The sequence below is a fragment of the Bombus fervidus genome, chromosome 17, assembly GCF_041682495.2.
Source record: "Bombus fervidus isolate BK054 chromosome 17, iyBomFerv1, whole genome shotgun sequence".
NCBI lineage: Eukaryota > Metazoa > Arthropoda > Insecta > Hymenoptera > Apidae > Bombus > Bombus fervidus.
In genome coordinates this window covers 871,176-898,128 of record NC_091533.1, presented here as the reverse complement: position 1 = coordinate 898,128, position 26,953 = coordinate 871,176, and the positions used below count along the sequence as shown (strand labels likewise).

The window sequence follows — 26,953 nt, the reverse complement described above, 5'->3', positions numbered from 1 at the left end:
CGAATAATATTTAATAATGATTTGTCGCATCGAGTATGCGGTTTTCATCAAGCAACACGTTTACACCAATATATTTTTATACAATCTTCATTTCCTATGTTAGTCATGTAAAAATCTATCAACTATTGTTTCAGTAATATAGTAGATTAAACGTCGGGACATTATGAACTGTTATGAACATACCATTAGTTTCATCGAAGGTTTTTCAATAAATGATAAACTGGTATGCGTAAACTTATTTAACTCTTACAAATGTGTCAAATTGTTGTACCTTCGAGAGGACGGTCTTTGTTGATTTATTGCATCGTGATTTGTTACCATTCTATTGACTTTATAAAAGAATAGAATATGTAGCAAATAAACAGTGAGATATATTCATGAAAGAAATCCTTAAAGAGAAGTATCGAATAACCTACATCTCTTGACATCTAACTAGTGTTGATCAGCGTATCGTTACGTTTTGTGAATTATTCTCATCAGCTTGAGAAAAGAATTTACCGACAAGTGCATCGCGTATCGTAGTATCCGCGATGATGCGGCAAGAAATAACTTTGACGAAGCCGGCACGTAAAAAACCGAACATTGATGCATCGATAGCTGAATGATTTTCAAAAATACCATAGAACAAGAATTTTTAGCGAGTCCTTGTTTTGTTCTCGGATTTATCCTTTATCATAAATACATCGATGATCTTTTAAAGAATCATACTTGAAGTGTTATAGGTAATAAAAAAATAGGAATCTTTTGATATTTTATCAATCTCCTTGATTATTATTAAAAAATATTACATACTTTTAATAAAAATTGCATATTTTAAGAAAACATTTGTTTATAGGCATACATGAAATGGGTAGTGCTTGGTGGCAGTGTGCTGCATGTTTGAGAACACAAGAAGAAGATATCTGCGAATTGCATTTGAATAATTGTAATCTTTATGATGTACCACCTGACGTGTTCATTTATGAAAGGACATTAGAGAAATTGTATCTTGATGCCAATAGGGTAAATATAAATATCAATTGATTTCTCATCTAAGCTCTTTAGATTTAAGGACGTTCTACTATATTTTGTTACAGATAAAGGATCTTCCAAGGCCACTGTTTCAGTGCCATGAATTACGAGTACTTTCTCTCAGTGATAATGAAGTCACAACATTACCACCCGCCATAGCATCATTAATTAACTTGGAATATTTAGACCTCAGTAAAAATAGTATGTGTATAAGAGTACTATGTATTCTTGGATTTTGCTTATGTTCAATGTATTCATAATTATTATATTTATTTTTCTTAGGTATTAAAGAGCTACCAGATAGTATAAAAGAGTGTAAAAATCTTCGTTCTATAGATATCAGTGTTAATCCATTTGAACGTTTCCCTGATGCTATTACACATATTGTTGGATTAAGAGAATTGTATATAAATGATGCATATATAGAATATTTACCAGCAAATTTTGGAAGACTTTCAGCTTTGAAAACATTAGAACTTAGGGAAAATAACTTGATGACATTACCAAAGAGTATGAGCCGTTTAATAAATTTGCAAAGACTTGATATTGGTAATAATGATTTCACTGAATTGGTATGTTTATATTTGCCATGATTACTATTTATTAGCCTACATATATTAATGTTAATTTTATTCTTTCAGCCTGAAGTTGTTGGGGATCTTATCAATCTCACTGAATTGTGGATAGATGGTAATGATATTAGACGTGTACCACTCAACATTAATCAGCTTTACCGTTTAAATCATTTTGACTGTACAATGAATGCAATTCATATTATACCATCAGAAGTAGAAGGATGGAGAGATATTTCGATTATGCATCTTTCATCAAATGAAATTTATCAGTTACCAGATTCCCTTTGTTATCTACGTACAATTGTGACTCTTAAAGTTGATGACAATCAATTGAATGCACTGCCAAATGACATTGGACAAATGTCAAGCTTAGAGGAGCTTATAGTTACTAAGAACTTCCTTGAATATTTGCCATCATCAATAGGACTTTTGCGAAAATTACATTGTTTAAATGTAGACAATAATTACTTGAGGTGCCTTCCACCAGAGATTGGAAGTTGCACAGCATTATCATTGCTATCATTAAGATCGAACAATCTAACTCGAGTCCCACCTGAATTGGGACATCTGTCCTCTTTAAAAGTACTCAATCTTGTAAACAATTGCATCAAATTTTTGCCTGTTTCTATGTTGAATTTGAGTAATTTGAAAGCATTATGGCTGAGCGACAATCAAAGTCAACCATTAGTGCCATTGCAGCAGGAATTCAATTGTGAAGAGGATATGATGGTGTTAAGTTGCTTTATGCTCCCACAAAAACCGCGGCAAGAACTTGAACGTAAGTATTTATATTTGTTTAATAATATACGCATCAATAATCTATTAAAATTTCGACCATTGTATAGTAGTACACAATTATAATTTTTAATATAATATCTATAAAATGTGGTACATTATTGCTGCTAGTGGATAATGAGGAAGAAGATGAAGAATGAAATGGTAAAGTATTTGCGAATAAATCCACTAGTATATGTTAATATTGTTTTCATTTAAACATATTTTGTAATTTTTAGCATAATTAAATGTATAATTATAATTCTGTCTCTTTTGCATACAGAAGTAACACCAGCTGTAGGATTAATTTCAAGTTCGATCGTTGGTACTGGAAAAAGAATATGTTTTGCTGCTGAGGTAGAATCTGAAATCCCTAGACAACTTCATCGAGCACCGACTCCCTACCCTAAAGAGCTGCGCAACCTTGCTAGGCATGCCCGAAATTTGCATCATCAATCAGCGCATGATCAAAGAGTAAGTAAAATTAGAAACACACTTATCCTTTGCTCAATTTCCATTCATCATTTTTTTTATTAATGTGACAACAAAAATTTTAAATCAATATGATATAGAAATAGCACTGAAGAAAGTAGAATCTTCAAATACTATCAATATTTTTGTTATATCTTTTTGTATGCATTTTTGCATAATCAATATCTGAATTACAAGAAAATTGGCAATTGAAACTTGCAGATGCATTTAGAACAGGAGACTATGATCAAAGAAGCTATTATTGCTACAACTACTCTGGACCTTACCTCAAAATCTGGGACCTGTCTTTCACAAAGTTTATTTAATAAGGTATTCATTAGAGAATTATGAAAGAAAGACAATTTATATGATTCCAGAGTATTTATTAGTGATATTAATAATATCAAAAATTAAAATATATAATAAAAAACAAGTGAAATTGTGAAATCAATTTACAAAAAATATAATTTCAATTTGAACAAAAGATAAACTAGTATAAAGTGGGATTGGATAGGGACAATATTAAGTCTTCCGTGGGTAAAAAATTAAATCAACTAATTAAAGATTTTTTCTATAGGATTCACACTCATCATTATCACCAATTGAACATTATACATCAAAGGCATGCAAGAATAATAGTTCTACGGATATTGGAACAGAGCAATCTGTTTCAGAAGAATCTTCCGATGAAGCAAACAAGACCGTACTTGCAAAAGAAAAAAGTCCGGATATCCGAGAAGCAAAATATATTCGTAATCCCACGTCTGAGTATCTTTCCAAAACTCCAACAGTAGCAGATTATGTAAATTCTACTTGGAAACCGGATGAGTACTCGAAGGCAAACACAGCAAAAATTGTTGAATCAGACAAATTTATTGAACCCTATAAGACTATGCCTATTGCCGCGAACAACAAAAATACCGATCATGTTCAAGTGTCGAAAGTAAATGAAGTTCCACCCGTCCCGCCACCGTACCATATTGCAGCCGCATTTTCAAAAAAGGCGGCACTTTTTCAGCAATTAAATCAACGTAAGTAATTTCTTGTAATCATTTCTAAAATGATAATACACACACACACACACAATACGAATTTTATATTCTGTCACATTATAGCAGCTCCATTAGACTCGGCGACGATGGCTCCTCCACCAATTGATATGAACATATCAAATTCGAAAATATCGCAGGGAACGGAAATACAAAATTATGATGGAGAACCATTTAAAGTTGAAGAGCATTTGTACAATGACAAATTTGCGTTGGATAATACAGATATGACAAACACCTCAAGTAACGATGGAAATATAAACTCTTTTAGTGGCACCGATCAACATACATTAACGGATTCGATCGATCCAACAGCACAGTCATTAGAAGGAGATCGATCGTTAAAACCAAGTAGAATTCCTATTTTAAAGACGAAACATTTGGAAAGTATGAATTCTATTTCAAATAGCGATCTATCGAACAAATGTACAAATTCTTCTGTTGAAGACTATGAAGCTTCAAAAATATTGAACGCATCGTGTATACCAACATCTCCTATAACTGGGAAAAAATATCGAAGTCCGTTATCTATGCAACCTAAAGTTTTGGATCGACCAAAAAAGATAATAAACGGATCTGTTTCAAATAATAATACTTCCTGTGATAATTTATCCATAAATGCAATAAACTCAAGTCTAGTTACAAATTCAAATATGGAAGGAATTTCAAAAACTTCATCTATCGAAACGACGAATACGAACAGTTCTATGAACATAAAAAATGAAACTAGCTCTGGTCGAAGTACTCCAATTCTAGCAAATAATAAATCTTTAAATGAGGTGACCAATTCTAACATTGATAATTATAAAGTTGCTGGACTGAATGAGTCATTACATTCAGAAAGGAAACCAAGATTTAAATGGATGTTCGGCCCGCACAAAAATGCTAACGTAGTATGTTTCATTTTTTTTTCCTTTTTCTTCTTTTTTTTTTTGGTTTTTTTTTTTTTTTGAACATAATGACTTTATGTATATTTTATAATTCATAATTATTACCTTTACAGTTGCCTGTTCAAGTGAAAAAAAATCCAGGTCTTGGTTTCAGCATTGCCGGTGGAGTGGCAGGCGCAGAAACCGTAAATATTCAAAATTTAAAACAGACGCAATAAAATTTTCTATCTTTTAATCAACAGTTTTACTTATCCTAGGGAATAATTGTGACTAAAGTGAATCCAGATGGTCCAGCACAAGGTACCCTTCGACCAGGAGATAAGATCTTAGAAGTCGATGGTATAGATTTCACTAAATCTGATCATAACAATGCTGTCGCTGTCCTTCGAGCAACCGGAGCAGTAGTATCTATGATGATTAGTCGTCATCAATGACATCCAGTTAGAAAACGCAATGATATCTTCTTTTTATTTTCTGTAACTAGTGATCAGTTTATACACATCAAACTGAATACACTTCACGTAAGTTTTTTTAGTGTATATATTTCTTTAACTAATATTAGTATATACCAATATACTTATAAACACACAAAAGAAATGGAAGTTCCATTTTGTTTCTCCTGAACGCTTGTTTTCATGGTAGTAGATCATATTCCCTTTGATACTGTCAAGCAATTGAATGACTGAAACAGCGTTACCAAAGGTGGGAGTGATGGTATTTATTTGAGGAAAATATTTCTGGCTTCCAGTGGTCACGACCTGTGAACTAAGCTTTTTAAAAACAGAAATAATAACGATTTCGAGGAAGAATTCTATTCTTAGGTTATACCATAGATTAGAAATGCGTTCCCTTGCACAATTTATGATGAGGAAAAGAGTTTGAAATGTGATGTATAAAAAAACTATTTTTAAGAAAAATTTCTTCATGGGCCAATCCACAGCTTACTCATATTATTTGGTTACGTAAGTAGATAAAATAGGAATTATTTAGTGAACAATCATAAGATGATAAGTTTCTTCCCGAATTTCTATCTCCAAAAGAAAGCATATATTTGTGTTGTTTTATGACGTTGATTATATTTGTGTCAACTCACTTGTTCTCTTTGCAGAGAGCTGACAATGTGCCAGAAACAAAATACTATTTATTACTCATATATATTTAAAAAAATATTATATGAAAATGAATATATATTATGCATATATATTATATACAAACATTATCTCTGCAACTAGGCGAGATTCTTACAGACACTTCTTTTGTGAGATATCATGTGAAGTACATATTTTGTATATGTAGAAAAATGGTTTTTCTACAAATTTATCCTAATGCATAGACTTTAAAAGCACAAAGAGTTCCATAATTAACTTGCTTGTATTATTTACAGTTCGTATTTAAAAAATGATACACTTTAATTTCATTTGAAAAACATATCTGTGAGAATCTTATTAATGTAAAGAAAAAAGGAATGTTCTTCTATGTGCCGTAATTTTATTGGTTATGTTTTTAATAGTTTTGATACTATTGGTTTTGATTCTTTTTCTTTTTTCTTCCTTTTTTAATAAAAAGATACTTATCAGAAATATAAATTTACATTTTTCAAACAATTTTATATATTTTTGCTTGCCATTGTTTTTCATAGGTTTGTTTTATTAGATACTAGCAATTCTCTTATCACAAAGTCAGCTGTTAAGTGTTTGATAAAATGAGATCTTTATTGTTATGGTTGTGAATTATTATATTTCATTCATTCTATGTAAAGGAACAAATGTATGTACCTTGTAGGAACTGTTTTCAAACAACAGTTATTAATATGGCATAATAATGCCAAATCATAAGATAAAACACTACTTTTCTATGTTAGTGAAGTTATATTAAAAGAAAAAAGAAAAAAAGAAAGTTATTCATGTAAATGGAGTAGAGCTGTGAGATAAATGTTTAGAAAGGTTGTTTGGTGATGTATAGCACAAGTGAACTATTCATGTCAAGTTATGAGTTGTAATATAGTATACTATTTGTATCCCAGAACTTTTATAGCAAGATAACAATATTGCACTTCACTTTACCTCGCATATACAAAACAATTACTATGCACATTCTCTTTATTTATACATTTTTTTACATTTGAATTAGTTTCATTAGTTATAAGGACATTTAGAAAAAATGGTTTATGCATTTTTATAGATATGTTTAAGTAAATATGTATTGTTTGATTTTATTGCTTTCTATATTTTTTTTATGTCTTTCAAAGTCGATACAAAATATTTTTTGATATTCATTTTTGTAGTAATTTTTTTAATAACTCGCTTAAAACGATAACGATTACAGTTATATGGTAGCTATACAGTGGAAAACTATACATACATGCGCTTGTGTATGTTCAACATAACTTCAAATATATATGAATTGTTCTCTTCTATAATTATCAGAGCTTTGAATATCTCAATATATTATTTGAAACTATAATGAAGCATAGAACTTCCAGAATCAAGAATTATAACAAAAAATGTTATATTTACAGAAAGATTTGTTTCGTGAAATACCGGTGATACTTATTCACTGAATAAGAAATACACCTTCTATGGGAAATACGTAGAATTTTGATATATTTTAGAAGTAAACTGACAAAAAGAGCAGATTATTTTTGATTTAGGTATTTTATGAAAGTAATTTTAGATGACTATATACCCAATTCTTAGTAAAAATTATATATGTTTTGATTATTTTTTATGAGTATATGTAGTTCTATAATATATATAGGTATACATAAAAGCAGCTTGATATTTAAATTTTTGAACTAACTATATTATCAATAATAATCTGCATACCTAGTCATATTGGAAAGTAAGAAGTATAATCGAAGGTGGATTATATTTTCGCCTGATAATACTTGTATTTTTATTAATATTTTGTGTATTTTTTTAACATCAATTTTATGTATAAGATTTATAATAGAAAAGAATGCTTATTTATTGTATGCTTTATGTTTCAATAAATATTCTATTTGTTTATATATAACAAATGTACAAACTGGATTTTGCATATGTATTAATACTTTTTTAGCAAGATGTAACATCTCGTTTTAAATATTATTTTATGCTCAAATACTCAATTAGTGTCTTCTGCAACATAAATTGAAACTTTGATTGTCAAAAAAAATTTTGGACCATGAAATGCATATACAATCTTTTCTACTACTCTAACTACTAAACAGACTGACTACTTTTTGAGCAAATATTTAAGTGGCATTTAATGGAATGTATTGATTGTATGGAAAATGTGTGATTAAAAATGCGATACATGAAACTGTATATATAAAAAATTAAAAATATATAAGTGTACAAGTGGTTGTATTCATTATTTAGATCTTCATTGCAATCAATATTTTATTCGATATTAGTTTTTAATAATTTCTTCATTTTATAAGATTAACCAATGCTTTCAATAATTTGATAGAATAATATTCTAATTAAGTCAAAGAAAAAAGTTATTAAAAAGACAACATTAATTAGTACAACCACTTCCTTGACATATTTTTTTGGAATATCTGTTCAAACAATTTGTAGGACAATGTATGATAGATTAAATGTACAAGAAATGCTCACAGTGGTTTGACTGGTCATCATATAATGACTACCATACAGTTGTATGAAACTTTGAATTTGTTAGAAAAAGATATTTTACCTTTCTTAAAAAGTCCTAGTTGGTTGTGCAGCAATAAATAAATTAATATTTACGTACAAAATGTTTAAAAATTTCACTACACTCTACATATCAATCCTTATCGATAATATTCAAGTATGGTATAAAATTTTGTAATCATTCGTAACTTATTACTTATAAAAAAATTCCCATAAAAAACATCCTTAGTTCAAAATACATTTTCACGCTCCTATCAATAAAAATATAGGATTTTCAATGTAATGTTTCCAGAGATTTGAATACTTAGCCATTGTAACGCCATCCACTATTCGATGATCAGCAGCCCAGTTAATGAAAATTATATTTGCGGCTTCTACGTTTCCTTTATCATCGAAGCGTGGTAATTTCTGCACTCTTCCAAACGCGCCGATCACAATTTGTGGAGGAAGAATCACTGGTTTTGTATATGTACCACCCACCTGTCAATGACGATTGAATCTGTTTTAAACTGTATCTATATCATATGATCAACAAATGGATGTGTCGTAAATTGTATGTTTGAAATTTGTTATATAAACTACTCAGAAGCCAAATTGATCAACTTCACCTCATAAAAATTTCGAAATTTTAGTACTAAAATACATCATAAATGTTTCATTTTTCGGGAAACAAACGATTAATTTTAATCTAATCGATCAATTTGGCTTTGACGTGATTTATATAACGACTGTCTTCGGATTTAAATTCAATTTAGATATAGTTTAAATCTAAATTGAATTCTTTCGATCTAAAATAGTTTTATAATTCAGTTTGATCATTTAATAATCGATATATTTCAATTCATTACTAACTTAACAGCATTTGGAAATAATTTCTATACTTACAACACCTATGTTTGATAGTGAAAACGTTGTATTCGATAGATCGTTCGGCGGAATCGAAGATTTTCTTCCAAGTTCTTGAAGACGGTTTAATTGCTTCGCGATCTCTATAATATCTAAATCCTGAACATTTTTAATATTCGGTACAATTAAGCCCTCAGGTGTATCCATAGCAATGCCGATGTTATGCCTCTCTTGAATACGTAACGTTTGATTTTTTTCATCAAGCCAGGCGTTTAGTTGTGGCACCTTTTCCAATGCTCTAGATGCGGCTTTTATGAAAAACGGCATCAAGCTTAAAGAAACACCTTGCTCTTTCACCGAATCCTTCACTTCGTTTCGGTAGTCCATCAGTCTGCTAACGTTACACTCATCGCTGTACACAAAGTGTGGTATACTCTGTAAACATGTGTTGGTTTCGTAAATTTGTCGCAGCGGACTTGTTTAATTACATGTTTATTTTTGGACGTTTATTTAGAGCATGGAATTAACGACGTTAGCACACAGGAGACCGTGTACATGTCATATTTGAACATGAAACATAAAAGGTTGGGTGATGAGACGATTAAAAAGGCCGTATTTTCCGGGTTGAACGGTGTTTCGTCTGTCAACGTTGACAGAAAATTCGGACCGAGTAGATGCTCGTATTCGATCGATCGCTATCAATCATGTGTGTCAACGTCACTTTTAAACGACGCACTTCTGTTGTTGGTATCGTCGTGATTCGCGCATTTCAACTACAGACATAGTACATTGACATTTTTCTGGGCAACGAGACTCGTGCGCTTGTTACTATTATTAAATAAAAAATTTATCTTCTCTTTTCTTGTTATCTATGAAAACGTTGTTAGGTTATTTAATCCGCAAACCAATTATCGATTAACTGGCCGTTTATTTAGTTACTGCAACCACGTGGACACGCGATAGACAAAATTTTGCTAATCTTGCAATTTATGACTGGTGTGCGTTTTAACCTAAACTGCGCTTATTAATTTCGCAGTCTTAATGCGTTCGTTACGGCATTACTTGAACTTCTTTTCATTTTCGCAGAAAATTTATTTTTAATAATAACATCCGAACAACTTAAGGTAGATAATTTATGTCTTTAGCTTTGTCTTTTGTGCAGATTTCCCCGAAATAAGATTGAAAATAAACTCGATTAAAATAATAATAAAATATAATATCATTCAATATAAAAGAAAAAAAGCAAAATATATATTTTCGAAATTTCTGTTTGTGTGATATTTTCTCGAAACGATAGAGAAATCCAGCTTACCAGAGACTGCGTCATCGTTTTCCACATATGCTTGGTATAGCCTTTTATCGGTATCACCGTTTCCGCCGTTGGTTTTTCTTCGACCCTTTTTCTCTCGGAGCTAGTAGACATTTTTTCCAAATGAGCCAATATATCCTCTTTAAGTATTCGATTACCTTTGCCCGTAGAAATGACGTCCGTTAGCTTAATATGATTCTCCATAGCTATTCTTCTGACCGCAGGAGTTGTTAGCGCCTTTTCTAACCCATATTTTACTACGCAGTCTTCCTCGTCGCCTTTAACGCTCTGCTTGTTATCGGTTTTTATAGTTTGTTGTTGCGGATGCTGTTTGTCAGAGATCATCGTCTTAACTTCCATGTTCCCATTATCACCATCTAGTTCGATGTCCAGCAATGAATCTCCTATCAGAGCTACGTCGTCCACCTTGTAGTGCAGAGCTTTAATTAATCCGTCGTAACGGCTGGTAATCGTCACAGATGCTTTGTCGCTTTGAACCTCACAAATGTTATCGAATTGAGACACCCGGTCGCCTGGTTTCACGAACCTATGCATTCGAATGTATCAAGTTAGAATGTAATTATCTTTATGGTACATTAGATCGAAACGCAGTGTTATCGACTGACATGTATTATGTATATATGTATGTTAGGATTAGTTTATGTATTCTCATGTAAATACAATTCTTTCATTTTTTTTTTTTTTTTTTTTTTTTTCAATAATATACTCCATATATATATAATATATTCTGTAATATATTATTAAAAGATAATCTGATGTCAGTGGAGGGGGAAAATGATCGGCAATTGTGGAAGCTTCGTGTGTATGATGGTTAACGACAAATTCTTTGTTTTGCTCACCACTCTTTTATCGTGACGTCTCGAATTCCTTCTCCGATATCCGATAGTTTGAAGGGGACGACGGTCCCGCAGCGAAAGCAGCTTACGGAGAAGAATCGACATTTTTGATCGCGTACATTTCTACCCTAAATAAACATAGATTTCTCTTTGTATACTCGTCACCAATAACTTAGAAATCCTTGCTTCTGTCTAAAAGATTTCGTCCATCCTTTATTTTAAATTTTATATTAGAAGTGTCGAGACGAGAAAATTGCATATCAAATATTCAGATTGAAACATCGATTTTTAAAAAATATAACGTCACACTTTAAATTTTGAGCGTTAAAATGGAAATTTATCGATTATCGATATGTGATTAATTTAATTACGATTGTACAATCGATTTGTGCGATGTATCGGTAGCCATTTTTAGTTTGTTTTGACTTATGTGAAAGTATCGGATATAATAATATACATACATGCAAATTGTGTAATTAATTGTGAAAGTATAATGTAAAAAAATGTGAAATTCGAACGCCTGGAACGGCTACTTGGCCTTCGTTACCCTCGGTTGTGGCAAGAGACAGCGTTAACGCTTGAGGGTACCATAAATTAAGCCCTCTCTTCGTGCGATGCCGTGGGCTAACGGGTCCTAATGTTTTACGACTGCGATGTCTAGTATACACGCGCGAACGAAACCGACTATTTTGCACGTCCCCTACCATCCTGAATAAACATAGCATCTCGAGATACGTTTATATGAATGATAGATTATATTCTCTTGAAATTTGCTTACAATAATACCTTACGAGTCTTTCTTGAAAAATTTAAATCGATGTTCGAATTGAATCGATTAATATCCTGTGATAATATTTTCTTAAGTTCAATCTCAATTGAGTTAAAAGAATAATGTAATTAGAAGAATGATGAGTGTGATTAGTGAATTATACAATTTATCATATTTGTATCATATAAAAAAAACTATATCATAACGTATGTCAAGCATTTCAACATTGTCCAATTCGTGTCTATTACAAATATTTGTAACAACCTAACCCCAGTCAATTATTCATCGAGGCAATTGCTTTTTTTGGCAGGAAAACATTGTCCAATCATTGTACGCATTCCGTAGGTTGCCCAATCAAAACAATTCTTTTTTTAAATTTTTACGATTACGTAATTATAGGTTAGTTTCTATTAGATTAATTAGATTAAATACTCAATTCGATATTTGAGACAAAATCAAAATGCATAGAAACCAAACCGGAAATCTCTTATGATTCCATATCAATTCCGTAACGTATTCGGGTACAAAACGCACACGCTTTCACCAACTTTGATCAGACGGGTAGGTCACGTGTTAATTTCATTTATTGCGTCGCGGCTAAGTGTTTATTGCTTTAGTAGTCCTTTACCGTATAATTTGTCCGAAGACCGCAAAATGGAGTGTATCGTAAGTGGTGACGTTCCTTAGTAGAACATATATATTGGCTCTTTAAAGCTTGAACAATCCCAATATAAACGGCACATAACAAGGTTGCTAACCAATCCTGCGTCATGCTGATTAAACACATTGGACGATACGGTGTACGAAATGTTTGCAGTTTCGGGTGTTCTCTAAATATACCCTCTGATTTGTTTAACGCATTCCATGTCGTACCGATTTACTGTGATTTGTCACCGGTCACGTATTAAAGATACAACCTTGGAATGGTTGTAAATGACTCATAGTATGATAAAAATGAAGAAATTCTAAAAGACTTAAAAATTCCAACAGTGTAGGAGGAGACCCGGAACTTTGCAAAAAAGGTACGACAATAGTATTGCAGTGCATCCGAATCAATTAACAGCGAAAATGTACGAAACTTACACTAGTAGAAAACTAAAGAGGAAACATTCGTGTGACCTAATTCCAATATAGAACTATTAGTGTCATTATTGTAATATATGTATATGTCTACATATGTATATGTCGGAGATGAAAGGACAACGGGACCCCCCGTTGGAATCACTCGGAAGAACCCGAATGCTGTAACAATTACAAAACAACCCAAACACAGTTATTCGAAACTTGAGACAATGAGCTTGGGCTCAAGGCGACGGTCACGGGATTAACGTTCCATCTATCGGGACGTGGAATTGCATAGCCCGTCTTTAATGAATCGGCCGTACCGATACTTAACAATAAACGACCTAACGGCCCCGTGATTAGCCAAATACGGATGGTCGCCAGAGGGTGACAATTGGCATACACAATACAATACAATTGGCAGGCGGTCTTTGTTCTATCAGCCCGTATACCTGTCGCCCGTTATGGGATTTTCTCCGACAAATCCGATGACCTGATGCCGTAAGGACACCTTATCATAGTTTGCTCGGCAGAGCGAATATACTGGTGTATTATGAGAACTTGTTTCTATTGGAAATGCCATGGATAAATATGATTATTTAAATATTTTAAAGTAAAAGCGAGGAAAAATGAAATTTAGAACAAGATTATTATATATTTTCAACAGGATAATAATCCGACACACAAAGTTTACATTGCTAAGCAATGGATGATTGTTAATACATTGTATATATTAACGATTTCCTCACAATCTCCAGATCTCAGTCTTATCGAATATCTTTATTTTGGATTTAAAAAGGGCATTAAAACGCATCATATTACCTCTAAGCAAGTTCTGGAGAAGTACTTGAAAGTTCAACAGTCACAAAAAGGCTAGTACATTCTATGCCAAAAAATTTTATACGAAAATCTTATAGAACAATACTTTTGTGTCGTACTCTGTATGTTTGTAGTAAATATCTTGTAACTTTTATACCTTTATACATTTTTAGATTGATTTCAAATACGTACCAATATAATCACGACAGCTATACCTGTCAAATTTTGTGCCAATTAAATTTTGAAATGTTCTATATAATACGTACAATATACACATAAAAGTTTTCTATGATAGATGTTCAAATACTTTTGTGAGCAATTGTACATATATTATATGTATGTATATCGTAATGATTATGCACGTAGTGAGCAGTGACGTAGGCATTTTAAGCGCGATAAGCTCTTATCCTTTTCGTCGAGTAAACGCGAGTGTCAGATTATACTGTGTGAACACGCAAACGAAAATTACCGACAATAACCGAGATTGTACGATGACATCCGCCATGATCTCCACGGAATATAATTAGTGATTTCTTATGAAATTGTTTACCACTTATTGCTTTAAACGAATAATGTCCCCTTACCAGAAGTGCCGTGACTGTCAGTCTCCAGGTTAAGGCCATTGTAAACAATCTTCACCGTTTCAAGAGCAATCGAAATTTCCTTTCGAAAGATGTTTCAGCTACCGAAAAAGCGTGCAGTTGTTGATACCGACACAGTTGTACTGGCATGTAGATCTTTCACGATGTTATCGTTTGTCTTCGGTAGTAGTTTCCGAAATATGTTTTCGTTCGCGTGTTCGAAAGAAGTTACGCAACGTATGAGTAATACCGACGAAGAATAATTGTTTCGTTAAAAATTGTGTTGTATTGCGTTTCTCCACTGTACAATTGTTGAAAGTTTGAACTTGTTTCGACTCCTTTCGTATTTCTGTTCTTCGTCGATGAAGTTTGAAACTATAACTCATCGAAGAAGATGTATTTGGTATTTTATACAAATTTAATGGTATTTAAATATAATGCACATCGAATTTTCATATTGATATGAGGAGATAATCAATGATTATATTTTGAAATATAATTATTACTTCAATTGCACCACGAACAAAGACACGTTCGTACGGAATCGAATATCGGAACATAATGTCGTAGATATTCTGTTTCGGTAACCTCGGCGGATATTTTTGGTGTCTTCTCGTTGTCTAAAAAAATTGGGCTTTGCATGAAATATTGGTCATGAATATTCTTACGCGGGTCACCCGATAATAAGATGCGTTTGAATATAAAACAATTTTTGTATAAGAATTTATATACAGCGTGGGCTTACATTCTTGTTATAAGTGAAGTCGAGGTGACTGTATTAACAGGTAATTTGGTATTATAATCCGGTTGATAAAAAGATAGTGAGCACTGTTTGTAGTTGCTAATCTATACGCTTTAGTAATATTCATATACTGTTACTACAAATCAACTAAAGTTTCCGTAAAAATCCATGAAGAGACAATTTTTCGACAAATTCGCCGATTTAAATTTTTACAATGTAGAAAATTTTTAATCTCTTCGGAATTGAGATTCGAAGTTCATCGTTACCACGAATGTTATTAAGATACTGAATGCTGTAGATACTCGATTAATCAGAAGGTAAAACGAGGCGACAATTTGATCGTCGTCGTATTGCTAATTTATCAGTTGTCAAAATTAGCTTATATTTCTATAAGTCACGAAGCGAACGTAACACTTTTTTCATGGGATCCGTGTGTAGGAATTTTTTAATTATATTAAAATTGTATTGGAATTATTATACATAATATATATTTTGTTGCTGATTATGAGTTTAGTAGACGAGTTTGTCAATTTTAACGCAGGGATTGGAATTGAGATTGATGATACGTTTAATTGGGTTTCTATCAAACGATGAATATTTTCTGACATTAACACGGACTCGCAATTAAATCTTAATTAATCTTTGTTTTATTAGTAATTGGGGAGAGGGAAAAAATATGTTCAGGTACAGTGAATAATAAAATGCCAGAATTCCTTTTGACGGGGAAAATCTATTTCAATGATCGGTGTTATAATAAAAGATACAAAGTTATCTTTTTTGTATGATGCATCGTATTCATTCGAACTATAATTCCCCATCGTGTTAATCTTTCTTTACATTCTCCTTCTTAATAACGACAAAATTTTGTTCGTTCGTAACAATCGTGCTTTCATTCGTGCGTATAATCGTCGAAGATTATAATTACAAGTGTAACAATCTAACTTTCTCTATATCTCGGTTTTTCTTATCAATAGTTCAATCTTTGCAGACCGTTAAATGAATTTTGGAATTATAATCTTCGAGATTTCTCATACGATTCAATAGTCGTCTTTTCTGTTTCCTCCGTCACATGTCTGCTGCAAGAAACTAAATGCCACTAGTCGCCTCAGAGAACGAAATCGTGGTGTTGTTAATCGAACAGGTCGAGTGTAAATCCTGATATTGATCGAACCAGGTTGAAGTTCGCCTTATAGCGATTTATTTATTGTCTACTATTCATGGAGGAAACGTATATTGAATCCGCGCATCGCGTAGTCGGCCTAGTTTCAAAATTTTCCGCCATTCATCTTTCCCTGTCATCGTCATTTTCATGTCCCTTTCTTCTTCTCTTTCATATCCTCTTTCTCTTTGTCACCGTTGTCCTCTCTGTACTCCAGTTATTGTTCTAAAGTGTCGTACGGCGGACTATCGAATTGCACTTCTTTCACGCTCCTTTTTATTGACTGCTGGTAATTCCATATTTGAGATCAGAACGCTTTACGATTACAATAAACAACAGAAATAAACATTTGAAACGTTCAACTCGTTAAAGATATCAATTACTCGCTAAAAAATAATAACAATCTTAAGGGAACGATCTAGCTCGTAATCGAAACAATTTCATGTCCTTTAGGAACTCAAATCCATACAAAAAATGCGGAAAGTGATTCGAAAACGAAAGATATTCTTTTAATGGAAATTTGGTTTCGTTTCCCACTATAACGAACGATCTTCCCGAATTAATTGCAGCTAATTGCGAGTAAAATTAACAACTTACGTAATCGTGTGCCGAAAAGAAACACATAATATCTCGTGCAACGATAGAACTGTATTTGTGTGTTTATTTGTATACGTATGTGCCTGTATGTACGCGAGTACTTTATGTAATAGTATATAGTATATATATACTATTACATAAGGTATATATATATTATATACTATTACAGTATATATATATAATATATATTAAGGTACTTATAATATATATATTAAGGTACTCGCGTACATACAGGCACATACGTATACAAATAAACACACAAATACAGTTCTATCGTTGCACGAGATATTATGTGTTTCTTTTCGGCACACGATTAGGTAAGTTGTCAATTTTACTCGCAACTAGCTGCAATTAATTCGGGAAGATCGTTCGTTATATGTATGTATATATATTATATATATATATATACATACTCATGGAATGTAAATATTTTCTTCTTTACTTCGTCAACGATCTATGTGGGAAGAACGTGGACATTGAACGTCGATTACTCGAACAAGCTAATTACATATGCGTGAGCAAACCCTTTCCGACAGAGTAATTCCAGGCACGAGTCACCCATACGCACGAGTGTGCGCATGCAGGTACTCCAACGATTTAGCATTTAGCGTAGTCTCGGTTAAATACTCGGCTAAATACCAGAGAGAAAACTCTATTCGATCGCGTCATTATTAATCGTAATCGAATTTAATTTAATCGTCGATACGCGGCCGAACACGCCGCTTTAATTGTACCAATTAGTCAGCTCGTTAAACCAATAACAGATACAAACATTGTAAAATTCATTTGCCTGTGGATGGTAACTGTTGGGATATTCTCCGCTATTCGAATTCTTTCTGCGAATTCTCCTCTAGCTGTCGTCAGTGATGCCGACTTCCGATTCGTTCGATCTCGTTGCCGAGACTAATCGTATTCAGACTTTCAAACTCATGCCAGCCAGATCGCGTGTGTACTATACCTATATTGGCATATAATATGAATATCCGTGTACGTGCTTGTGTACGTATATCGTTCATATATATTATTCACAAAGATAACCGTTTTAACAGTAACAATAACGACAACAGCGATCGCGATACCAATGATCTCGATATAATGAACGAACGAAGACGACAGAGACAATACCGATATCTGCGTCGTAATTGAATAATATGCAACGCAGGTTTTCGTAATAACGCTTACAAACAGTTCTCCATATATCGCGATGTCAGCATATCTTGTAACATCGTACACTTCGTGCACGAGTAATAAACAGAGTAATCTAAGCGTACGTACATACGACGTAGTCACGGCGTTTTTCTTTGATGTCTTTCTCTTTTCTCTTCGCGTTATCTCCACTCTTGGGATCCAAGATTCCTGATTTTTAATCGTACGATGGAAGGAAGTTGAGCTTGCTCATGGCCGTGAAGGATCGAAGGCGTATCGTAGGAACCAGCAGTGCACACAGAAGGAAGAATCGGAAGTGCCTTCGTTAAGCCGGTTCTAGTGACTTTTCCCGTCACTCCCTTATCATACACACACACACACACACACACACACATGCACGCATGCACGTACGCACACACATTATTTTCGTCCGCTTCGCACGACTGCTTTTTTGCCGTGCAACTTTTCCACCGTATTCGAAATACATGCTTTTTTTTATTAGCATGAATTCACACTATTCACACGTGTCGTGGTCCTCCTTCAGCGGACTCGGAGGTCTTATCGGTTGGCCGGCAGCCAGAACGCCGCGTTTCCTCAAATCTGAATTACAGCCCGCTTCTCTACAGCTGCGCTACTTGCTCGTTATTAGTTTTGCCCGATGTGTTCGACGCTAGGGAGATCTCCGTCACGCCTACAGACGTCTGTACCGCGGCCGTCAGTGCACTCTGGAGAGGCATGCTCTCGCTGGTTAGTTCACATCCCGTGTCTGAAATGTATAGATCGTACTACGATTGTAATTCATAATATATCAGAAGCTCTTTGTATAATTAAGAAGTTTTCTGAAAAAACTATGTATTTCTTTAAATAGCTCTATGTTTGCCTATGTGTATGTATTTTTTTTTTTAATACAAAAAGGACAAAATTTAATATTAAAAATATTATAAATAATGTTAGTAATATTAGAAAGCTAAAGCTTTTAACGTAATTTATTCAATTTGATATTTCGATGTATGAAACTTTTTCCAGATTATATTGCATATTTTTATAAAACAATGTAAAACAATATATATGAAACGATTGTACCACCAATGTCAAATGTTGGGTAGATCGCATGAAGTTTTGTAAAATTAGGTGTCGTGAAACTTTAGGTGTCACCGTATCAATTAGTTTCGTTTCTCGACAATTTAATTTGCAATAATATGTAGCCATGTACATCACTTCGAGTGATTATACACGAGGTACTTGGCAATTTGGTTGATGGGGCTTCTGAAAGGGCACAAGGAAGGTTTTAATGGGAGGATGGAATGCCATTTACGATCGGTCAGGGTTATTAAGTTGAATATCGTTTTCACAGGAGGATGTTACGACAGCTGGTGTAAAATTTATTGACCGTTAAAGCCCCATTAACGTCTCGCTCTTCTACCATTCGTTTTAAAGATGGAAAACGCCATTTAAGTAGTTAATTCATTTTAGGCGAACTTCCCATTTTTCACTTTTCATAAATCTTGCGTTTGATTCGACGAGTACTACTCGCAATTGCACGCGATTAGCACGAATAAAGCGTTCATGTTGTTGCATGAAAAAGCAAAAAAGGAGAGAAAAAAGAAAGGAAAGAGAAAACGACGAGGTAAGTTGGAATTGACGAGTTGTTCGTGAAAATTGCGCTAATTTCGCGAAGAACAACGACGTAGTGTTGTATCATTAGGGAAAGTTCAGATATTTTGCAATAGGCGCAATGAAAGTCTGGGTCGTGTGGGCTAACTTTCAGGAAAGCAGTTTAAACTTTCTGGAACAGCGCTCGGAAATGAAAATTTCCACTATTAGTTTGAAACTTAACTCGGAGTTGGAAAGAACAAACGTCAGTGCAGGCCATTGTGCCCGCCACCAAACCTCCTACGATCATTCGACTTAGACTGCTTTAATTGGAATTGATATTTGGGCAGGGACTATCTGGAAACCTTCTTTACTTTTTCTCGTGACTAATTTATGTCTATGTTGCTTCAAAGAAACAACATTTTTGCGAATAATTAAAATTGTGGAATTCAAAGGAAAACTGGTACAAACGATACATTATAGGTATCTTCTTTTTAACTCATTAACACGAGAATTACCAAATTCAATGAAATGTACTATTAGTGTAGCGTTTGGGAAGGAACGCTCTATAAGGATCACACAGTGGATATCGGAAATACTAACAAAAATTTTGATTTGTTGAACGCGCGTTATATCTCTGCGTGTATCTTGATGAGTTAATACGAGAAAAATGATTTAGGCTAAGGTATATTTAAGGCCCAAATACGGATGTTACGTATCATGTCTTGTGTCTATCTTGTTTTTAAAAAAAATGCTCTTGTATTTTTCCATATTTTCACTCAGCCTCCTGTTTGATATTAAAAAAAGAAAAATAGAAAGAGAAAAAACAAGCGATTTATCTATTGAGTAAAAACCTTCCACGGGAAAAGGGTAAAAAGATCGAGAGAAAAAAGCGAGAAAAGATGGAAAAGCTATTAAAGATTGTCGAAGCAGGTGCTAAAATGGTCCAGGACAAAGAGGAAAAATGTCTAAAATTACGGTCGTATCGGTTCAGACACGTGAAACAAGAGTAGCGTGACGTATCGATTGTTCGTGGTTAAAAAAAGGTTAAGAAAGATTGTGACGGAAAAGAGTTAAAAGGCAGAAGCAAAAAAAAAACAAGAGAGAGAGAGAGAGAGAGAGATAAAAAAAGAGAGAAGAGAGAAACGTTGTTATTCCCTGGCGTTGATACTAGTCGATGGTGCGAACAAGGACGAGTTCAGCTCTGCTTGGAGAGCGAAAAATGTCGATCGTAATTAGCGCTAAGAGGTTCGATTGCAGTAATAGCGTATTTCTCTTTATGCAATATTAACTGCGTGTTTCGGCTCCTCCGGTAACGAACGGATAATTAATACGCAGTTAATAATACATTCCGACTGATCGATCCGGCAAGAAACAGCCTTGATTTTAGGTTGTATGAGAACCAGCTAGCGATTATCAAGGACTAGCTTTTTATCTTCTTTGGCTACAAAATCAGGAATCTCGCTTTAGTAACGTCAGAATGTCCAATAAAATCGCGGGAATATTTCTAAATTAACGCATTCGACGTGCTAATCCATATAGTGCTAGCACCATGGATATTCCTTTCTATAATGTTATCATATTAGGGCACTTGCAAAGAAGGAAAGTAAATCTGATAAATCTTTAAATTAGAACCTTTAAGAATTATAATGGGATTTAGAACTTGAGGCGATGTAGAAATTTTCGTATATCGCATGTATAGTTTAAAGGTATCATAATTTAACCCTTAGACTCTAAACGTTTTTACGATATCCTCAAATTGTAGACGTAGATCTTTTCGATGGATCTTTCAGTAGCTAATACTTGTTAAAAGAGTTCAAAAATATTGATATGACATCCTGAAACGTTCTAAATTAAGGCTATTATAAAACATTCGTCAAATAATTTATTTAAATAAGTCATATCGTAAAGAATACAAAGTAAAACATGCGAGATACAATGAAGTACAAAAATTTATAAAGTAAAAAAGACCGGAAAGTTACAGTTTAAGGATCATAAACAAATGATATGTTACGCTTATTGATTAAAATTAAATAGTTAACTTTACCCCTAATTTGAATGAATACCCCTAATTTTTAAAGGTATCTGGGTTAAATGAAAAATATTTAGTCTTCAAATAGAAACACTTTATTATAAAAACTGATGCAAAAACATAAATAATAATTGTAATAATTTGTACGTAAATTTAATCGCAATATAAATTTATCAACAAAACTATTGTCCGCAGCTAAAACAGGACAGAAGCCTGTGATTTACCTACACAAAATGTATACGTGGATATTCTGTATCCTCTGTAAGTTCCACTTCATCGCTGTTTGATGATAAACTGACGCAGATATCTGCCCTTGTAAACATAAGTTTCCCTACCTTCCTTTTAGGCGGGGGAAAATATTTTTTACCTACTATCTTGCGAGAAATACAACCTGGTCGAAATATATGTATATACATGTATAGCCCGAGCATGGAACACTCACAGTTTAAGGATTAAGTTAATTCATTTATACAAATACAAAATTCTAACCAATTAATCATTTTCTTAATAATTTAGATCAATTATCGCATTCTCTAAGAGATTAGCTGGTGTCCTAACACTTATATGGAAATGCATGCGTACGCTTATGAAATTATTAAATACGATCTAACGAAAAGACACATCATCGCGAATGGAATCGATCACCTGGCTCGATGAATTTTCAACGCGGACTGCGAAACCCTCACGCTTAAATTCTTTGAAATTTTGTTATCCCGTGATATTCGGTAAAATATAGGGAGAACAAAAGGGCTGGAGCAATCAATGCCAGTTACAAATCACCACCTAACGATTCTCACGAAATTCTATGTAAATTGCAACCACAGAACTACTATGTGTACTATGTCACGACGAAATGACTTTTCCCGATCGCACGATTCACTGGGAGACTGATAGCGAAGATTAAGCTTAGACAGACGCAACCGCAGGCCGTTATGTAAGAGACTAATTGCAAGGAAGGTTTGAAAACATCTTTTTAAAAATAAATATTCTCCAATTGTACATACAAGTTTTTAGTAATTGTAAATTTTAGCAATTCGAAACCCATCATTACCATTTTGATTGGTTTGGTAGTTACACTGCTAAGCAGGATTCTAATTAAACTTTCCCGAAGATCACTGGACTCGATGGATGATTACCTCAGCTGAATTCCATGAAACTTTCACATCTCCGTACTACCGGCGAGACCCTCTAACTAATGAAAGAGGTACTGAACGGCTAAAATTCTCTCCCTTTCAACCTTGTTTTATCTCTTGCTACCTTAGGTGCGAAGTTTGAAAATATTCTGAGAGGCAAAGATAAATGTAAGTGACTGCGCTAGATCCAAGAATTAACTTAATAATTTAGCGTAGCATGAACAATTCCGGCCATTATCGTTTCCCCGGCCATAATCCCCAGTGATTACACGCCGTACCGTGCCGCCCGGCTGTGTAACTAGTCCGTAATTACAATAGACAGTGGTAATGGGAGAATCGATTTCCATACGGAAATTGAACGAGAGTCGATCTACCACTGGCAATCGGATTCACGTTAAGTATCATAGCCGGAAAATATTATGGTCACTTAGGCAAGATGATGTACGTAATTTCATGTTAAATATTTGCGCGAGTGTTCCTTCAGATTTCTGACTTCTTTCTGCCTATTTTGTCTTCCCCTTCGGGCGAATCAAATCGGCCGTAAAATTTCCCAAGCTGATATTCAAATATGTAAAAGCGATGCTGACGCGAGGAAGGAAATTAGCATCAAGCACCGATTGTTTGCGATTCTTTCTGCACACCAGTTTCACATCTTCTTCTACCAGAGGAACTCGAGCACCTCGACGATGGCGGATGAAACATAATGCAGAAAATTGGAATTACGCGTCGATCTTGCCTTCGATCGAGAGTCGTTGAAACGAAATTTACACCTCGAGAATCCCTAGCGGTTCCTCAACGATGTCAGACCTTATTCTCCTTAGTAAGATCCGATAAAAGATCGAGTTACACATTTGTCGTGTTCGTCGGTCGCCTTGCATTATCCAACAAGATTCGATCACGGTAGAAAATATCGAGATTTGTTTTAGGAAGCCTAACCGTGAACTACGAATTCCTTATCCAACCAAGGCCAAAGTCAAGTCTGAATTCATTTCTAAAAAATACAGTACATTGTGCCAAAAATATTTTTATGCACATCTTGGAAATTAAAATTAAATGGCGCGACACTTACTTATGTACGAGTATAAGAGTAATTACTCAGAATATTGATATTTAATTAACAATCTACTTACTCCACACAAGGAATATATGTATGTACGTTGTATATATATACGACAAAATTTTCTGATATTATTGCAGCACCTCGTCATTTTAATCATTGATGAAAGGGTTAGTCGTCGTAGCTGTTTCAGGCTTAGAATAATTATAATGCTCCGGGACAAAACAACGTTTCCTCGATAGAAAGGTTGTGCCATGGCAGACGTCTGAAGATCCAACAAATTGATCGACTCCGTGTCGTGATAAAGTGCCGAGTACAAAGAAAATATGTGCGACGTACGGTCAAGAGAGTGGAGCCGTGGGTGGTACAAGGTGTTGGCAGTGAGCCGAGTTCACTACCGTGTTTCGAGGCTTCGTAATTTGCGAGTGAATCGAGTCAGCGGATTCGGGCATTATTAGCCACCTTTATCATCGCAGGCAGATTCGAACCGAGGCTAAAGCCGACTTCTTTTAAAATGGAGCACCGCGAATACTATATTCGCGCGATGTAATCGATCGGTTACGTCTACGTCTTATGGGACCGTTCAGCGTGCCAAGGTTTTATTGGATTCCAAATGTAAATCTTAATCTTTCTCCACAATAGGATCGAGCTTTGTTAGATCGTTGGCTGAAAGGATATGTCTGGTTTCGTGAGATGTCAGGATGACGGATGGAAGGATACTATCAAGGTTGATTTGCTGACAATGTAGACTCGATACGCATAGCCTTGTATTTTCTGTACGTTTCAAAACTCTCGCTTCTTCCTGATCAGTGTAAAGGACGATACGAAAGCAGCGCAATTCTATATAAATATTAGAATTCTATATGTTTGGAAAGGGTTCTAATCTGTATTAGAAATTTACGCAACTACACTCTCTGAGTTATTTTCGACTCAACATCATATCACTAACAAATTAAAAAAAATGAAATAATCGTTATGCATATGCATGATTTTTTGCTTCAATTTTTGCTAGACGGTTCGTTTATTACGAATAGTAACGAGAGTGCGAAGTTTAGACATTTCTCATCGTTAATCGATGTACATACAAATCATAATATCACTTTTTTCACATAGGTGAACATTTCTGTTTACGCGATGAAATATGTCTGGAACAGTATAAACTGTAATAACCGTTCATCATTTACACGGTTATTTCAAATAAGATATGCGCAAGTCTGACCCGACTCCGGTGCCTTTTCTTTATGTTCTTCGATACAAATATTTACTCACATTTGGTAATAGAAGAAGTTCCCGCGCTACTCCCTTGCTTCTTAGACTTATCCCCCATAGTGACTTTCCTGCGGATGTTTTTGTCCGGTTGAAAGACGATGATGTACACCTTTGGCGAGTATAAGCAAACTAATGTCACCGTGGCGCTTAAACTAATTGCCACGCAGAGTGTGGTAATTTGAGTCTCGTGTGCGTTTCCGGTTCCAAAGTAGATCGGCACGAATGCCAGCCAGATGATACAGGTGGTGTACATAGTAAAACCGATGAACTTGCTCTCGTTGAAGTTCTCCGGTATTTTCCGTGTCTTCACCGCGTACACTGTTGAGATTAGGATTAGCAACGCGTTGTACAACTGGGAGAAGAGGAAGCTCATGTCCTGGATATTACACTTGAGGATCACCTGCTTGCGGTCTGGGTAGGAGAATCTTCTTCCCGGTGGTTCGATGATCATCCATACCAGGGTCAAAACCACCTGATATCATGAAAGCACAGATACAACACGATTGGAAGTTTCAGAACCGTTTCGTTATTTATTTATTATGATTTCAGTGAAAGATATTAACATCTTCACTGGATGTGGATCAGAGTTATACTCTAAACTTGAATACTGATTCGAATGTTAAAAATGTAAAAGATGTTTTTCTAAGCTAGAATATCCTTTTAAAATGACTTCGAGGATGCCTCTTACGCCGAGATTCATTATATTAAGACTCAATTATATTTTTACGAAGAATATTTTCTGCGATGTATCCCGTTGTTAGCGCAATTCTGCGCGATTTACAGACGAAAAAATTATTTATCAGTATAGTAAGCAATGAAAAAATTCCATAACGAACGTGTTGATCAAAGAGTTATATTCAATAGACGACAAACAGTTGTTCCATTTTTTTTTTCTCTTACCTGCAATGCGATCAGCGCGGCCGCGATGCAGACTTGGGACGCAGGACTAATGTACCTTGGCCTAACGGCCGACCTCGATGCAGAATCGAAGATTCTGGCGATCCTATTCGTCTTGGTCAACAGTGCTCCATAAACTGCACTGAAACTCACCCCCACACCGAACCTCTGAAGAATGCAGGTAACTGTAGTAGGTGTTGCTAGCAACAGGAACGTGTTCAGGTAACAAACGAGCACTCCAGCCAGCAAAATGATCGTTAGCTCACGTCCTGATGCTCTAACTACGGGTGTGTCTCTATGGTGGAACAATAGACACGCGACTGCGAGGGTGGCCACGATTCCAAGACACGAAATCACCGCTGGCGCGATCGCAAACGCGCTGTTCCATCTGATATGGTTGATGGGCAACTCGTAGCAGCCTCTTTTGTCTTCGTGTGGCCATTTGCCCGGGCCACAGTCCACGCAGGTGTACTCATCGTAGACGTACTCGTACTCCTCGCACTGGTCGCACACCCAGCAACAAGTGTCACCCTGTTGCTTCTTTATCATACCTGACTCGCAGGGTAGCGAGCATGCCGAGATTGGTAAATCCTTGGTGCCTCGTGCCCAGACCAGTTCCTCCGTGCGAATATCCAATGAGTTGAACCATTTTCCTACCACCTACTCGACAGATATTT

General features: G+C 34.6%; 3 protein-coding genes across 16 annotated transcripts in view; 1 reads left to right on the top strand and 2 right to left on the bottom strand.

Moving 5' to 3' along the window:
* Positions 1-221: 221 nt before the first annotated feature.
* Lap1 (leucine rich repeat containing protein 7 lap1) lies at positions 222-8,512 on the top strand. Of its 6 annotated transcripts, XR_011802139.1 has the most exons (12): positions 226-722; positions 836-1,002; positions 1,077-1,212; positions 1,294-1,583; positions 1,653-2,364; positions 2,644-2,834; positions 3,054-3,161; positions 3,409-3,862; positions 3,947-4,773; positions 4,884-4,955; positions 5,028-5,291; positions 5,413-8,512. XR_011802139.1 is itself a non-coding variant. In XM_072020241.1 (11 exons), exons 2-11 carry the CDS (start codon positions 847-849, stop codon positions 5,202-5,204), a joined length of 3,120 nt encoding a protein of 1,039 aa, XP_071876342.1. In that variant the 5' UTR covers positions 225-722; positions 836-846; the 3' UTR covers positions 5,205-8,512. The 6 variants fall into 6 exon arrangements, 5 of the variants coding, with proteins under 5 accessions (XP_071876344.1, XP_071876342.1, XP_071876345.1 ...); XM_072020241.1 differs by having other exon boundaries at positions 225-722; positions 3,950-4,773; positions 5,028-8,512; XM_072020244.1 differs by lacking the exon at positions 5,413-8,512 and having other exon boundaries at positions 225-722; positions 5,013-5,154.
* Dbct (Dihydrolipoamide branched chain transacylase E2) lies at positions 6,852-15,195 on the bottom strand. The gene is made up of 5 exons (XM_072020262.1): positions 14,655-15,195; positions 11,424-11,548; positions 10,567-11,110; positions 9,294-9,689; positions 6,852-8,888 (listed from the first exon to the last, which is right to left on the bottom strand). The coding sequence occupies exons 1-5, from the start codon at positions 14,691-14,693 to the stop codon at positions 8,652-8,654; spliced, it is 1,341 nt and encodes a 446-aa protein (XP_071876363.1). The 5' UTR covers positions 14,694-15,195; the 3' UTR covers positions 6,852-8,651.
* Positions 15,196-17,473: 2,278 nt separating this feature from the next.
* The window catches only part of Mglur (metabotropic Glutamate Receptor), a 45,505-nt gene continuing 36,025 nt past the window's right edge, over positions 17,474-26,953 (bottom strand). For 8 of the 9 annotated variants that reach the window (XM_072020253.1, XM_072020251.1, XM_072020252.1 and 5 more), the window contains 3 exons: positions 26,280-26,936; positions 25,380-25,851; positions 17,474-19,061 (listed from right to left, as the gene is read on the bottom strand). In XM_072020253.1, coding sequence (XP_071876354.1) covers positions 18,916-19,061; positions 25,380-25,851; positions 26,280-26,936 — 1,275 coding nt within the window. In that variant the 3' untranslated portion in view covers positions 17,474-18,915. Of the gene's footprint in view, positions 19,062-25,379; positions 25,852-26,279; positions 26,937-26,953 lie in introns of those variants that run through there. The other variant, XM_072020259.1, reaches the window with a different exon arrangement.

Excerpts from the sequence above, each read along its gene's own strand:
- Dbct (XM_072020262.1), bottom strand. The coding sequence starts at position 14,693 with ATGGCCTTAACCTGGAGACTGACAGTCACGGCACTTCTG. Across the intron at positions 11,549-14,654 it reads TGACAGTCACGGCACTTCTG|GGTAGAAATGTACGCGATCA; the intron begins GTAAGGGGACAT and ends ATGTTTATTTAG. Across the intron at positions 11,111-11,423 it reads GACGTCACGATAAAAGAGTG|GTTCGTGAAACCAGGCGACC; the intron begins GTGAGCAAAACA and ends TCGAATGCATAG.
- Lap1 (XM_072020240.1), top strand. The coding sequence starts at position 847 with ATGGGTAGTGCTTGGTGGCAGTGTGCTGCATGTTTGAGAACACAAGAA. Across the intron at positions 1,213-1,293 it reads TTTAGACCTCAGTAAAAATA|GTATTAAAGAGCTACCAGAT; the intron begins GTATGTGTATAA and ends TATTTTTCTTAG. Across the intron at positions 2,835-3,053 it reads AATCAGCGCATGATCAAAGA|ATGCATTTAGAACAGGAGAC; the intron begins GTAAGTAAAATT and ends TGAAACTTGCAG.